This window comes from Mercenaria mercenaria, unplaced genomic scaffold, assembly GCF_021730395.1.
Source record: "Mercenaria mercenaria strain notata unplaced genomic scaffold, MADL_Memer_1 contig_3287, whole genome shotgun sequence".
Taxonomy (NCBI): domain Eukaryota; kingdom Metazoa; phylum Mollusca; class Bivalvia; order Venerida; family Veneridae; genus Mercenaria; species Mercenaria mercenaria.
In genome coordinates this window covers 25,377-41,601 of record NW_026461411.1, presented here as the reverse complement: position 1 = coordinate 41,601, position 16,225 = coordinate 25,377, and the positions used below count along the sequence as shown (strand labels likewise).

The 16,225-nt window shown below is 35.5% G+C and overlaps 2 protein-coding genes across 2 annotated transcripts; both read right to left on the bottom strand.

Annotated features, from left to right (window-relative positions):
* Positions 1-5,943: 5,943 nt before the first annotated feature.
* Positions 5,944-8,981, bottom strand: LOC123561384 (uncharacterized). The gene is made up of 4 exons (XM_053533991.1): positions 8,615-8,981; positions 8,060-8,176; positions 7,520-7,622; positions 5,944-7,185 (listed from the first exon to the last, which is right to left on the bottom strand). The coding sequence occupies exons 1-4, from the start codon at positions 8,979-8,981 to the stop codon at positions 6,732-6,734; spliced, it is 1,041 nt and encodes a 346-aa protein (XP_053389966.1). The 3' UTR covers positions 5,944-6,731.
* A 39-nt stretch (positions 8,982-9,020) lies between these two features.
* LOC123563397 (uncharacterized) lies at positions 9,021-11,033 on the bottom strand. The gene is made up of 3 exons (XM_053533992.1): positions 10,898-11,033; positions 10,102-10,201; positions 9,021-9,739 (listed from the first exon to the last, which is right to left on the bottom strand). The coding sequence occupies exons 1-3, from the start codon at positions 10,910-10,912 to the stop codon at positions 9,027-9,029; spliced, it is 828 nt and encodes a 275-aa protein (XP_053389967.1). The 5' UTR covers positions 10,913-11,033; the 3' UTR covers positions 9,021-9,026.
* Between the last annotated feature and the right edge of the window lie 5,192 nt (positions 11,034-16,225).

Below are 16,225 nucleotides of genomic sequence, written 5' to 3'. Positions count from 1 at the left end.
TTTTCGCCGACACACTAACCCGGCATTTTTTAGGAGTGCAAGTGCATTTATCTTTAGTTTTGACAGTGCATATGTATGCTTTACTGGTATATATAGCATTGAAATACTCGTTTTTTTCTCTGAAAAATAAATGTAATATAATCATTAGGATATGAAAGTATATATTAAAACAACAACAATACCAAATGCATTTAAAATACTTATGACTGCTTTCATTTCACTCATCCTTGATCAGAATGATTTTACACGAGCATTCAGGCACAACATGTCCTTTGTTTGAAAGAGCCATGTACGTTTGCTTTGGGTAGAAAATACTAGTATACTGCGGCAAATGTAGCAGTTTTGTGTATCAGTTTCCATGCTTCTACTTTAAGATGTTATGCTATATTGTACATGTTCGTGATTTGGAACTCTAGATAGTATTGTTTGCTATTAAATAATGATCCGTTTCAAAAAGGAAAAGTGTCGGAAAACTGGATAAAAGACTTTCCCAGTGTGGGATTCGAACCCATAACCTCCAAGAAATCTGAATATTTACCTGACACTGACGGCGTGTAAAGCAACCTGGTTTTCTACAAACACGACAGAAGAAAAAAGGAACATGAAAATCCATCGCTAACCAAATATATATATGACTCGAAATGATGTTTGTTCATCTTTTTGTTTATATTATTTGCGATTTGTCTCGGGCAGGAAATAACGATTTGTATGTAAATCGGGAACTGCGTATCATTGCGGAGTTCTTGCCTTTATAATAATACAACATTTCAAAGGTAGGAGCGCAAAAAAGTGAAAAACCCGATCGGGCCGTTGTCTGTGTATTTTTAGTGTACTCGGATAGGATGATTTCCTTAATCAGAATCATTCTTATAGGAACCACTTATATGTTTTGATTCTTAATACTATTTTTTATTGTACTTACAATCACATTCAGTAATAACTGTCTTTGGAACGAATAGTATTCTTTTGCAGAAGGTAGAATGTTCGTTTGCAATATTGCGTCTGTAAATCGGTTCTTTGATTTAGACGAAATTGGAGAAATTGTCTGCTTAGCAATTTAGTTAAAACATAAGTGTATACAGTATACAATATTCACTTAATATCGAAGTTCAGCCGCTTTTGTAAGTAATGCTTTTGATTGAAATATAGAGTTGATATAACCAGATACTTTTTTGTGATATATTGTGTTTCTGCATCATGTATCTGGCTTGTTCTTCGATCGTTTTATGTCTTCTAAAAACAGTAATTTTAATGTTAACATTTGACATAGGCAACTTTGATTGATTTTTGAAAGGATTGACGTACCGCTTACAAACAGAATATAGAATTTCTTCGATTGACTGACCGCCTCTGTGTTTGGGTGGTTAGGGTCGCTTATTAAAATCACCGGAAGCTCTCACTGAGTGAGGGGCATTGGTTTGAGTCCTGCTTCCGACCATGTCTCTTTTTGTAAGAAAGCTGTCAGTTTCTTACGGAGGATGGGAGACTATTACTGGATGTTCCCAGGAACAATTGTTGAGTAAACTGCCCGCCTGACATAACTGAAATACTGTTGAAAACGAGCGTTAAACACGTCAAATCAAATCAAATTCCTTGATTGACTTATACTCATATACACTTTATGCAACAAGTGAACAACACTCGCTTGTACTCTCTCTTCCTGTTGCGACTGATCAAAACAAATAATTGGCAGGCCTAAGGTAAGAAATCGTCTTCAAATTAACCATTTTGCCTTTCATGGTGTTTGTGATATTGTGATTATGGAAAGTAGCATTTCCTTTGCATATTCATTCTTGTTTTATTTTCCCCTTCAAATTCACTCCCCCCACCGCCACCCCCTTGTACGAAAATAGGACCTGTTTTACAGCTGTAAAACGTCTGTAAAAGACCTGTATTTTGAAATTACAGCTGTAAAAGACCTGTAAGTGGAGAATTACCAGAAATACAGCTGAAATTTACAGGTGTAAAACAACTGTAGGTCTCAAAAATACAGAGTACTTTCAGCCATCTTCTTTAATGCATTTTGGCGGAATATAACTGAAATTTAAAGAAGAGACAACACATTATCTAAAATATTAGAATTTTAGCCATTATAGAGTAAGTGCAAATTATCTAATAAAGTTGTAAAAGGACATGTGTAAGCACAATGCATTAACAATTCACTATTTATTTGAAACTGATAAGTTTAATGGAAATAATTACAAGATTGTAATATGTTTTCGTGACATAGAAAGTTTTATAAACAAGATATGATGCATAGTGTCTACTTTGTATTCTACTCTTTAAGTTTTCAATATATATACTAGAAACATATTTGATATTGTTCTTTACTTACTAGATCATTTATTTTGCCATTTGTGTAATAATTGCTACACTTTCTAGAGAATTACACTTCATCCTAAAACTTTTTGTACTTCTGCTTTCGTCTCTTTAAATAATGTTCCCTTTTTCCAACACCTGTAAACATTATACAGCTGTGACTTTTAGGCATATTTTACAGCTGTATCTCATTTGCATAATTCGACCTGTTTTACAATTGTTTTACAGCTGTAAATTGAAATATACAACTGTAAAATCAATGTTGTTAAATTAAATCTACATGTGTAAAATTGAAATAATCATGACTATAATTTTGAACAACAATACAGGTCTTTTACAGCTGTAAAATTTCGTAAGGTCACCCCCACCATTTTACCCCTTACCACACCCCGCTTCTATCTATATTTGGCATAAATTAATATGTACTTGTTAGATGTTTGAAGCAACTCGTCTGTATTATTTTTTGTTGTGTGCCTAATTTGCAATTGCGTGGCTCTGGGGCTGTGTTTTTGGTGCTCTGTGCTTTTGAGAGATCTATCTTATCTATTATCTTTTGCATTTAAGATTTTTGATAAGTTGAACATAAATATGTTCTTGTGGTGATATAAAAGATGCAACAGGCAAGTAATGTTTACAAAATGCTGACTGATCACACTAATTGCATGTAAATTCATTCGACCAAATCACGAAACTCGTGAATGAACATGTCAAATCTATTTGCAATCCAACAGTCCACGTTCTTTTCTGAAATAAGCATGCATACTCCGTAAATATATATAAAAATAAGATGTTGCATAGCTGTTGCGTTTTTTTAAAGAAATTACTTTTTATCTAGACGGGAAAAAAATCACTGTATGCCGACTTGCCAAATTTGATATTTGATCTGAACTCTTATTTGCGACTGACACTGTATTCCATTTTGCGACTTACGTATGCGATTTGTCCTTAAAGGGTGTAAATGAAATAAAAAATACATACCGAAGTGTCTCTATCGATCAGTCAACATTTATATAATGTCATTAAAAGTTGAACTCCTCGTGTTATGCAAGTACTGATCCCTTGGGGATGGGGTTATTGGGTTTGTGACTACCTAATCATATACAATGTAATGCAATTGAATGCGTCAGAATCATTTACATGAAAGACATATTTTGTGTTGGTTTTACAGACAAATACTCTCATAACATACAGAATAAGAAACCGAAAGTATACACAGGGTCACGCTAGAAGTTATCTTCTGTCGATTCCCTATGGAAGTCACGCGAAGAAATATTTCCTGACGTCTTCGAGAAGTCGGTGAGGTGAGACAGGAGGGGACTATAGGTTTATCCCCGTCGGTCTGTCCGTGTTTTTGCAATTGCGTTTGCACTCTCCTTCAGTCACGTGACATTCTATCGTCAAGTGATGCAAATTAGGACGCCGTCGCTGATGAAGGCAGTGAGATACTGCCAAAATATACGGTAAAAAAGTTAGTTTTTCTTCTATGTTCATGGACTATTACTCTAACATTGACAATCCAGAAGAAGAGATCAACATTCATAGTTGTAACAGTTTCTAAGGTTTTATGGCATTTTCAGTACCATAAGACAAAGCGTCAGATTTTGGTCAAAAATAGCTGTCGCGACATCATTTTGAAGCAGTTACCCCAAATGCAGCCCTGTTTTGACATTTTCTACTCTGATCTGCATATAAATTACACATTTAAACTGTTAAATATATTCACTTTTACCTCTGATGGCCATATATAAGCAATCAGCAGGCTATAAATATGCAGTTTTTGAAAATAATACACTTAAAACAGTGAAAATGTGATATTTTGGGGTTTTATTCTCATTTTCAACAAAAATACAATAAACTTGTCATTTTCTATCACATTCTAATCAAAGTAGCCCATTTCCGCTATCATCTGGCCAGAATTCAATTTTCACCAATGTCATCTTGTAGGTTATAACGCACTAAATACTTGTTGTTCTTTATTCTATATAAAATTGACCTATTTCCAATGGCCGCAGCACACATCAGGACCCATTTTAAATGTCTGTAACCTATATTTTCTTGAAGAATATTGTCAGTGCTAAATAAAAATCAAAAGAAAAGTGGGGGTTATTTTGATGCAAGAAAAATAATTTCAGTCAAACACACAAACTGCAAAATCAGCTAAAAAATGAGACCCCAAATTATACTGGTGGTGTATGATCTAAGTTTCCATGAAAAATTTTGTCATGTTATTTCATTATGAAAATGCTACCTACATGTCAAGCATAGATCTGTCATGTGATTTTAGCAACAACAAAAATGCAAAGAAAATAAGGAAAATAGCTCTACAGAGCAAAAGAACTGAGGACTGTTTGTATCCGCCATTATGCGGCTAACATTTGTTTTCGCGCCATTTTTCTATTTAGTGTCTGTATGCCAATATCGCTTTTTGTGGTCATGCACGTGTACCGCTTTCGACCAATCAATGAAATGGGCATTGAATTATTTTTAACTATACATTTCAGAACAAAATAGAATTTATCTTCGATTTCATTAAGATCGCATAGCTTACATAAGCCTTTGTGTATCTTATCTGTCTCTGCCATACGAGGGGCGTTCAATATGTAATGTTACTCCGTACGTAGTTCCGTAACCGCTTGTTATTTTTAGATGCGGTTTTCAGTACATTATAGAGCAATTTATTGGCAACACAATGTTATATAAATTATAAAAATTGGTAGATTCAAAGTAAAAATATAATTATTTGAGTGAGGTGTACTCGGGTATACTGGACAATTTTATGTCCAAAATATTGAGATTGTAATATGCAATTCCTTGATTATGCTATTCAACAACTAGAACTATAGTTCAATTTTCAGTTTAAACAGATAAAACAAACCATGATCTTCACAAAAACATATGGAAACTAAAATAAAAAAGTTTATAACAGTTTGAAATTGAGTGTGTATATTTTTTCTCGAAAAATGATAAGGTGAGTACAATAAGTCCCTGAAATTTTGTCAGGCGCGATAATCATCGTTTAAAAAATTCTTGTATTTTAAGTTGATACTAGTATCTCAATTCTCGATTGCGAAACTAGTTCTTACAACTTTGATTAATCGCTCTCAACACCCATTCCAGATGGAATCAACTTCGAGTTTAGATTTTTTAGTTGTGTTTTGAAATTAAAAATGCAATAATTAGTTAAAAACAAACGCAAACGCATCACAAGTTGCTGTACCTCGTAGAAAAATGATAGAATTTTGTGATTTTACAAGTTATTCTATTTTTCTGAGACTCTGGATGCCAAGGACAAACCAAAATTATAAATATGGTCGAGTATACCTGAGTACACCTCACTAAAATGATTATATTTTCACTTTGAACCTGCCGATTTTTATAATTTATAAGCATTGTGTTGCCAATAAATTGCTCTATAATGTACCGAAAACCGCATCTAAAAATAATTAGCGGTTACGGAACTTCATACGGAGTAACGTTACATATTGAACGCGCCTCGTACATATGAACCGCGCCAAGCAGAAATATGTCTTAACGTAATTTTGTGACATTTTTAGGTTTTCATTGATTATTATTCTGCAATTTTTACTGTTTATAAAAATGTAAACCTTTCTATAGGTATATTACGTACATTTTTGAGCATTTCAGTCCAAAGACGTCATCTTGAATAAAACATTACACAATTAACGTCAAGAAAACGTTAACAAAAATGTCAAACAATCAAAAAGAAGTATTGGATTTATATGTTTATCTACTGTATTATAGTGATTTTACAACGGTCATTTAATATCATATGTAAAGACAAACACTTTCTCCAAAATATAAGTATTTATTTTTAATACAAATATCTGTTGTCATGGAAACGACTGACTTGCGAATAGAATTATGCGGCTTTCAAGACATTTTAAGTACTTTTTACACCGGTAAACTTACAACATTACATTTTTAAATATTTTTTCCACTTTTACAAAAATATCCTACGAAATTTCACTTATTACAATTTTGTTATGATTAAAAGAAAAGTAGTTTTCTATGTAAACTTAGTAACATCAGTAGCATACAACGGTAGTGAAAAGGAATTATTTACAAATCATTTAAAGCAACATATAGAAATCAGATTCAAAACATTTTTGTTTAGAACAATAAATCATTAAATGCCGTCCCTTATAACAAGCAACATATCTGAAATAGCACACGTATTTATCCGTTCCCATGGTAACAGCAGTGAAAGAAGTCCGTCATCCGGTATTTCAGTATGTACTTCAATTTTCAAGTTTACACTGTTTATTATCATGACGATATATAACCAAATTAAAAATCTCATTTTTACACATTTGTAAACACTTTGTTCACGAGACGACAATTTTCTAGCGTTAAAAAGCTCCCATTTAAAGACATTGCTTTTCACATGTCCACTATTCTTGAGCTGGTACTGCACAGAATTCTTCCTGAAACTGAAGTCTCACAAGCGGGCGAACCTGGCTGTAAAGGTAGCGCTGTCGCTCTCGGCTAAGTCCAGCTGGCATTATTTCTTGGGGAATGTCGTATGAATCCATAGCAAGAAGGTTTGTTTTACAGACGACAAACCTTGTCTCCTCTGTGTGAACCGCAGACATTTTCATAAATACGGCTCCGGGGTCTGTTGAAGAGAACCGGAAGTAGTGGTACTTGGATATATTCGGAACTTTTTTATATCTGTCGCCGAAGAAAGCCTTCCACTGCCTCCATTTCCATGTATCCCTGCCATACACAACTGAGACGTTGCTACAGGATGACAGATCAACAACATCCGCTACGTGTTGAAGCGTATCAACATCCTCCCTACGATACCTCTGTTTAATTCTGCCAAAACCGGCGTCAATCAAACATCTGAAAATTGCGACAGTTAATCATTCAGTTACTGCTTTAATCTTTAATCATGTCATACATACATCATAAAATGTATCATTATAAACCAACAGGCCGTTTAGGGTATGTACAACGGATCAAGCTAATAAGGTAACAAGGATAATCCCAAAATGTATATTTATAATGAATAAAATTCTTTTGTAAATACATTTAGATAGCCGTCTTTTTAAACTTAAATAGTATTTCTTTGTTAAAAGCTGTTTATGAATTCCTATGCACTATTAAAGAATATCACCCTAAGTATAAAGGAATGTCACTTTGACTAAGTTTTTAGGTAATCTGTAAATTATACTACCTAGTATGGCCAGGTAACTGCATCATATATTTGATATTATCATGTCTGTCCGTCATAGTTCTCCATGAGAGGTAGGCAATCACGTAGCGGTTTTTATTTTGACCTGAAATACAATTTTCACAATTATTATCCACATCAAATCAATCATCACCCGCATTATCAAATCATCAAAATCATTATCATCATCATCATGATTATGATGATCATCATCATTATCATCAACATTATTATTATGATCATCATCATTATAATCTCATCAGTATGACTTATCTAACATTATAAATAATTATCATTATAACTATTTTTATCATTATTATCATTTGCATTGTTCCATTCATAACCATTGTTTATTTAACTCGTAACTGCCAGTTAATTTATGCTTTAACCTAATACCTACACAAAAAAGAAAAAGGTTACTTTTACTATTAGCGGTCAGAGAATGAGAAACAATTACAATTTCCAAATTTATAATATTTCAATGAAACGGGTGTCCTGTTTTCGATCTTTTTTTTTATTATCTGAACAGTAATAGACACGTACCAAAACAGTTATCAGCATGTATTGTGCAATCTCCTCCCTGGTGACAAAACGTACCAAAGGCGTGGTCCAACATGGAGATCACAGAATCGGGTCCATGTGCCAATTGTCCGTCTACACCTTGAAAATGAAATGGAAACTTGTAATGCAAAGTTACATTATAACTATTATATTTATCATATATAAAACAAGCTGTAACAAATTTACAATATGTTTATAATGTTAACATCAATATGAAACGCATGCGCAGGACCTAGTCATCACGAGCATATATACTAGTAACATGTAATGAGCCTGCCCGGTTCGTCTGGCAGGAAGAATAAAATACTTTTAACAACCACACAGATAAAGGACTCGAATCCCGAACAAAGCATATATTTTTTTGCCTGATTTTTTAATTGCATGCATTACACTTAAAAGTAACCGTTTGTTTGGAAGTTGTCAGTTACATGCGGAGAAGTGAGAAATACTGTTCAATCAAGAAACATGGATTACGTTTTATTAACAAACAAAACAAATGTTACTAGTACTTAATCATGTTAATTTGAACTTACACACCTATTGTCTGGTCTTCATCTATTAAATAGTTGTACTGGCGATATCCATCTATTCTGAAGCCAAACATCTGCACCTTGCGTGGCTGTATAAAGAAGGTAGGTCCTTTCTCTCTTGCGTGATGAGGTAATTTCACATATTGACTAAAATCAAATGTATAATGGACCTTGCTGTGATCTTGTGAGCTACCTCGGAAAAGAGCCGTAGATTCTTGTACACATTGCTGATACACCTCTCGCTCTGCACGTGCAGACAAAACATGCTGGTGATAACTAGCAGTGGCGTCTAGTTTGTCATCTTCACTTCTAGCCATAGATATGGTATCGCGAAAGTCCTCACATGTCTTGCATACATCGTCTCGCGGATTCATGATTTTTATATGAGGGACACACTGATTCCATACATTTTTAAATGTTTACCTTCCAACGTGAACCTTACCACTTTGTACACAAGCTTCCATATATTCTTGATGAATCATGATCTTAGTTTTTGATGCAGGTAGATAAATGGGCGGTGTATCATCTCGGCCTCTTGGTGGTGCTGGCTGTGGAAGTCCCTCTTCGATTGCATAGTTTATTAAGTACTGCACTGCATCTTTGATGACGTCAGAGGAAAATGCATTTGACGGTCTTCTTCCTACTAGACCATGAACCCGCGGTCCTACACCCTTTGTGGAAATGTGTTTCTGAATACGCTTCACAGTGCTTTTCCCCATGTCATATATCAAACAAAATGCTTTCTGGCAAACCGTCTTTCCTTGGAAATTGTATTCAAAGCGCACTCGTTGTCGTTCTCCCTCCTTGCACCGGTCAGTACCAAGTTTTTCACGCAAGTTTCCCATGACAAATAACTCTTTATTGTCTTTTGACATCTCTCTCATTCTAAGAATATTGTCTAGAACAACTCCTACTGTAACACCTTTGAAACAACAAAGTTTACAGCCACACCCCTCTTGAAGTTTATGTTTGATAGTTGCGAGATCTCTTTGGGGATCATCTTCGTCAAACTCATCTATTTGGTTTAGATGTGTATCATCGTTGTGTTCATCGCCAGCTGTATCGGTTTGAACACTAGCTGCCATGAAGTTTTCCACCAGGTTTTCCACGGACATTTCATCATCAGCATCATCTTAAAGTAATCATTGAAAATAGAATGTTAAAGCTTACTTATATCTTAGTGATGTAATTATATAACAGAAAAATATCGGAGATAATTAAGACGTTCATTTTAATTCTTTCTTCTAAATATATCATTTTCATCTAAGTAAGATTTAATTGATTGGTATTATTAGCTAAGGTAAATACTGATGATGATCATGATGCACACAAACGCGCGCACATACATAGTGTGTATGTATATAGAGCTATAAAGAAAATTTATAAAAACATTGTTTAAGTGAACTTTAAAAACGTATGTGTCATTACTATAACCTGCATCTTAGCTATACATAAAAACGTTTAAAAAGTCAATAATAGTTTAATAGTCACTACCATTTGTAGTTCCAGCTTCTGCAAGTTCCTGTGTACATTGGCTATTTGATGTACTAGATTTACTTCCCAATCCAAACACTTCAAGTAAATCTTCTAAATCCTGAATGGAGAAAAAGAAGAATGGAATGTGTGGAGGTTGAATAATAAATAAAATGAATAGTTAAAAAAAGAAAAAAAACACGACGTGAAACAGACTCGAACGCGCGTCTTAAGATTGCAAATCGGGTACGCTAGCGCTGCGCCATTCCGCCAAAGACAATTTTACTGCTTGCATTTATTGTATAAATAATTACCCCTATGAAACTAACACATACCATCTTTAAAACTTGTACAATGATGTCATCGGCGGAGATATTTTTACATATATATTTATGTACAAAAAAAAATGTGATGTAGCCGACAGTGCAAGCTTCTTGACTTAAATAAATAAATAAATAAAAAAAATTGGACAAAATAGATCTAAATCTACAAAAATTGCCAGAAACATTCGCATACAATTGAATAGCAAATGGCAATACTGTAGGGCTTATCTTGATTAATAATTTACGAGAACAAATGTCGTTTCAAAATTGTTACATGTAGATCTAGATTCTGTTTCATTATTTCATTCAGTGCAAAATATAGCTTGATGACATCACAACAATCGATTCGACAGTGACGACACACTTGACCTTCACCACTTTTTATAGCAAGGGATTTCTCATATTTTCATAATAAAACTGCTTATAATACTGAATAAATTTTCAAATATATGTTACAACATTATCAACATGTAATATTATAGACTGAAACATACCTCAAACGTATCCATGTCAAATATTAAATTGTAAACATGTCAAAGCATGGGCGTCGCCATTTTGAAATCGCACCTGCAACTTGTGACGTCGTTTCTCGATTTCGTCATAATGTACGTTAAGACATATTTCTGCTTGGCGCGGTTCATATAAGCCTGTTATATATATATTATATATGCAAACCGTCCACTTAGCTCAGTAGGTAGAGCGTTTGTCTACGGATCGCGGTATCGTGAATTCGATCCTCGGGCGAGGCGTATGTTCTTCGTGACTATTTGATAAACGACATCGTGTCTGACATCATTAGTCCTCCACCTCTGATTCATGTGGGGAAGTTGGCAGTTACTTGCGGAGAACAGGTTTGTACTGGTACTGAATATAGGAACAATGGTCAAGTTAACTGTCCGCCGTTACATGCCTGAAATATTGTTGAAAAACGGCGTTAAAACCAAAACAAACAAAACAAATATTATATGAAATATATATGCGATTATACGTCGTTCGTTAGACACCTTCATGTTGTTTTACATAACAATATGTTCGGATAATTTTTTTTCAAATATGTGAACATAAGGTGTTTAAATTGTCATTTGCATCAACGTCGGCAAACCGTGTTATTTAACACAATCCAAACACAATCCATAAATCTGTTTAAAAGTAAGTTTTGACCTACAGTTCACAAGTTAAGATCCAAATGTCAGATTCTGAAACGATTGTTAAGAAAGCATATTACATTGTGTGCTTGGCTGCGTTCTAAAGTCTAATGGTATAATGCTTGAATGTCAATTCAGAGGGGTTCAAATTCTGGACCAGACATTGGTAATTTCTGATATACTCTTGAGCGTCTACCAACTTCCAATGAATGATGGCTTCGCGTGTATTGGTTCTTTATACCGGGCACGTTAAAGAATCAGGCTGTCTTGAGCAAACGGCTAGGCTAAGATAGCCGGCCATTTCGTTTCTTAAAAAATCTATTTTTCATATGGACTTTCTGTCACTCTGTCGATCTGGTCGTCTGTACTAGCAGAGGATAAAATGACGCACTGAGTGACTGCCTTTGAATATATAGCACGTATGAACGTGTTTGTCATGAAGAGGATGCTATATGAATCTGGTATGATATAATAATATAATAAAATTAGATATTTTCTATCAGTATTTTTTGCTTGGTTACATTCTATGCTTCCAAAGGATTTTATATGTATGTTTTAATGTTTTGCCAAAACTTCTTGGAACAAAATAGACGCTAAATTTATTACCTCAAAATGTTCAGTTGACCATTGAGTTATGGCTTAGGTTTCGGTCGCGACAAAGGATTTCTTTTGCAAAGTATTAAATTAAATATTAATAACGGACTTTAAAGTATTGACCGAACTCAAAGCAGAAACCTTTTATCAACTGATCTGTAACATACAAGCCTGGTACTTAGACGACACGTTATCTTTGCTTGGGACAGATTGTTTGCAAAAAATCTTTTAAAACGCCTTGATTGATGATACCTTACGAACTAATACTGTCGCAAACGAGTTCACTTCCATGGGGGGTAGGTGGTCTACGAATGTGCACATCGCAAACTATATATCAAAATGTTTGTAAGAGTCTTAAGTTTCCAAAACCAGTTGATGCCAGAATGCAAGTGGTGGGCAAAGTGCTCAAATTCAAGATGGCCGCCGATATGGCCGCCAACAATTAAAAATCATACTATACATATTGACTGGACAATATATTTCAAATTAAAAGGCATCGTCCTAGTCTTATGCTAGTTTCTGTTGCAGAATAAATTAAAACATAGTATATTTCATCTTAAACTAAATTGAAATAAATTCTTACAAAATATTATGGATTTTGCATGCAAAATGATCAGAAAAATTGTTGTTTTACATACTTGATTATATTTTACAAGTTTTATGCTTTATAATGTTCAGAATTTCATAAACTATATCATAAGTATTTGACATGACAACTTTGAATTAAATTATTATCTGTTAATCCAGCAATCAAGGGCTAAGTAAACAGCTTAGTGTGTGGGGTAAATCTATGTACACTTACATAAAATATGTGTAATACTTTAAAATTCATATTAAGTAAAGGTGCAGGTTTTTATGCCCCCGGCATCTACTGATGCCGGAGACATATAGTGATTGTCCTGTCCGTCCGTCCGTTCGTTCGTCCGTCCGTCCGTACGAGGTTAACCAGATGGGACCGTTTCGTCTAGCATCAGTACCCTAACTATAATGACTTGATACTAATGCAGAATTAACCTGTGACCATTCCTCGTCTTCAGACATCACCTGACCTCAGTGTGACCTTGGCCTTGAACTTGACCTCGTTTTGGACTTAGGTTGCTTTGTATCGACAAGGATGCCACCGGGGGCATCAAGCGTTTATTGAATGCAGCTCCTTGTTTAATGTGCAAATTGTTTGTTTTTTTCTTGACGGAACAAATACGTGAAAAATAACTATTACAGGATAAAATGTGTCATATATTCGACATTAATAAAACTAAGATACATTATTGGTGTGGGTAATCAGTAAATGATGAAAATATATCATTTTCACATTATGACACGGTTCGATCTTTAAGTAAACATATGTTTGCTAAAAGTAACTAAAACAGGCTGAAATGTAAATTCGAAGATTAAAACAGCATTTAATAGAATATTTCTTTAGCAATTACATAAACTACTGATTTAAATTTATTAACTGTTTGCTAGTCGTTTTCTTGTAAAAAGAGAATGTAAAAATGATCAATATACAACATACGTAATAATGTCTTCACATTTTATGTTCAGTTGTAAGCTTGCGAGATATGATAATATCAGTAAAATATGGAATACTGCTAGTGGCCATGTTGTTGCACAAACACCCTACTGTATGAGTGGCACACTTAGTACAAATATACAAGCTCCTTCTCGCGTAGCGCAACCCAGGGGTAGTCATTTGTGTCAACCCCTGGCACCCGGAATGGGTATCATTGGGGTTCATTCCAACCAGTATAGCTGGGTCCGGTCTGGCCTCAATCCCAAATACTACAGTTGCTGCACTGCCATCTTACCATACGACTGCGCCCTTTGCGCAAATGCCCGCTACTGTATCTTTAGTGGCCTCGACTCCATACACTATGGCTGCTTCAATGCCACCTGATGCCGTGGCTACTCCCATGATCCACACCCCAGCTTATGCAAATATGCATGCTAGGGCACCGTTCCAAGTGCCTGCCACAAGGGCACAGATCTTACCTAGGGTAAATGAGTCGATTGCGGCTCAGATCATGTACCCTTGGGGAGGTTCTGATCTGTTATATTCGGATTCAAGAGATACAACCCCTTATGAACATCAAGTGAGTGCTGTGGCTCAAGCCAATTTACCAACCAATGGTTCCATCTTGAACCATGAAACCTGGGCCCCCAGGGGTTATTGGGGACTGAACAGCAGGCGCCTTACGTGCTCCCCAGTAATTCTGGTTTGCAAGACTATAAATGATCGGGTGTGCGGTTTATGAACCAAAATCGGGTTGCCCTCCCACAACCTTCTGCAAGACCAAAAGAAAATTCCAAAAGAGACTTTAAGCTGCCAAAACTGCCACCATATGATTGCACCTCAAGTTGGCGAACCTTCCGTCATAAGTTTGAAACATATGCACGTTATAATAAGTGGAGGGAAGAACAGAGCAAATAGAATTGAACCTTTCCGGGAAGGCAGGGGAGTTCTCTCAAACTCAATCAGACGTAGGCCTAACATCTCCTATGCAGAAGTAATTATAAAATTGGAACGGAATTTTGGGGATTTACCCCCACCCCACCCCCCGCCAACACACACTGAAAGATATCTAGTCCAACTTCTGTCTGCTACACAACGCCCGGATGAGAGCCTTGACGATTGGTCAGATAGGGTGTTAGAATTGGCCACTGAGGCATTTCCATCCGTTGACCAGCCATTGATAGAATCACATGCTGTTATGGAATGCGGGACGTAAGTGCAGCTAAACATGTGATCCATCTCAAACTAAATTTGGTACGCTCGTGCTAAGGAATTTCAACAGTGCCATAATGCATTACAGGGCAATCTGTCTCCGCATAAGGAATGTCCAAATATTAGGGCTAATAGGGAGTCAATTCCCAGACGTTCAGAGAGGCTTGTCTACAGTATAGACTCATATAGTACAAGTCCGACTATTAGTTCTAAAGTCGCTCCAACCCCAACGCAACATGCCCTCTCAGAGTTACTAAACAGTATGATTAAAGTGGGCCCAGTTGTTCGAAACTTTAACAGACTGTTAAACTAATCGCCTGTTAAAGTTTGATTCAAAATACTGGTCTTGGTGGGAAACAGTAGTATGATGTTTTAATTTTACTGTAAAGACGTTTTAGTGTTCATAATCCTTTAGTCATACATTTTTTTTTCTTAGTTTTCTAAAATGTTGAAATATTACTTTAAAAGTTAATCGACTGTTAGCTTAATCAACTGTTAATGTTTCGAACAACTGGACCCTGGAGACCGCTAGCAAAAGCCAACTTAAATTCCAAGAAAACGCTACTAAGCAGCAGACAGATTTGTTGAAAGCTATGTCTGAGCTTACCGCCAAAGTTGATCAATCATTGTCTCCCTCTCTGTATAGTCCCGGAAGAAATAAGTCTCGGGAAAACTGTACGGGTTGATCAAGTAGTCCTAGTCGGAATGGGGGAGGCTGCTTTAAATGTGGGGGAAGTCATTGGCTGAAGAATCGTATTTTGCCTAGATCTCCAGGGAGATGCTTTAATTGTCAGGGAGATCACCTGAGAAGAGATTGCCCTGAACTGAAGGAGCAGAATGATTCTCCGTCTGACCGGATGGTCACTTTGCAAGAGTAAGCAATATCTCAAATAAGGTAGGGTATCCTCCGTGATGATCACGGTAGGAGTTTTAGTTTTTATATATATATTTTGATGTACACAGGGGGATAACCCTTGTAAATGTTACATGATGTAGGTGAAATTTTACAACCGATCAATTCACAATATATAAGACAGGGGAGGTTACACTTGTAATTGTATATAATGTACATGAATTACCTATTTTATGATTGGTCAGTTTAGGATGTATAACAAAGGGGAGATTACCCTTGTAAATTTTATATGATGTAAGATATTAAACCAGGGAGGTTACCATTTTGTATAGTGTATGTTCTCAATGATCTATTTCTCCCTGCATTTACCACATGGTTGGCAGGGAATGTCCAGGCCATTTTGAGTATTCACCAGGTCACCTACTGGAAATAATTAATTCCCGATAGTTTGTTAATGCTGGGTCGAATGCTCAGTATTTTGTCCTATGGGGTTTTCAGATTTGAC

Excerpts from the sequence above, each read along its gene's own strand:
- LOC123561384 (XM_053533991.1), bottom strand. The coding sequence starts at position 8,981 with ATGAATCCGCGAGACGATGTATGCAAGACATGTGAGGACTTTCGCGAT. Across the intron at positions 8,177-8,614 it reads AGATGAAGACCAGACAATAG|GTGTAGACGGACAATTGGCA; the intron begins GTGTGTAAGTTC and ends TTCATTTTCAAG. Across the intron at positions 7,186-7,519 it reads CAGTTACCTGGCCATACTAG|ATGTTTGATTGACGCCGGTT; the intron begins GTAGTATAATTT and ends CGCAATTTTCAG.
- LOC123563397 (XM_053533992.1), bottom strand. Across the intron at positions 9,740-10,101 it reads AGAAGCTGGAACTACAAATG|ATGATGCTGATGATGAAATG; the intron begins GTAGTGACTATT and ends GATTACTTTAAG.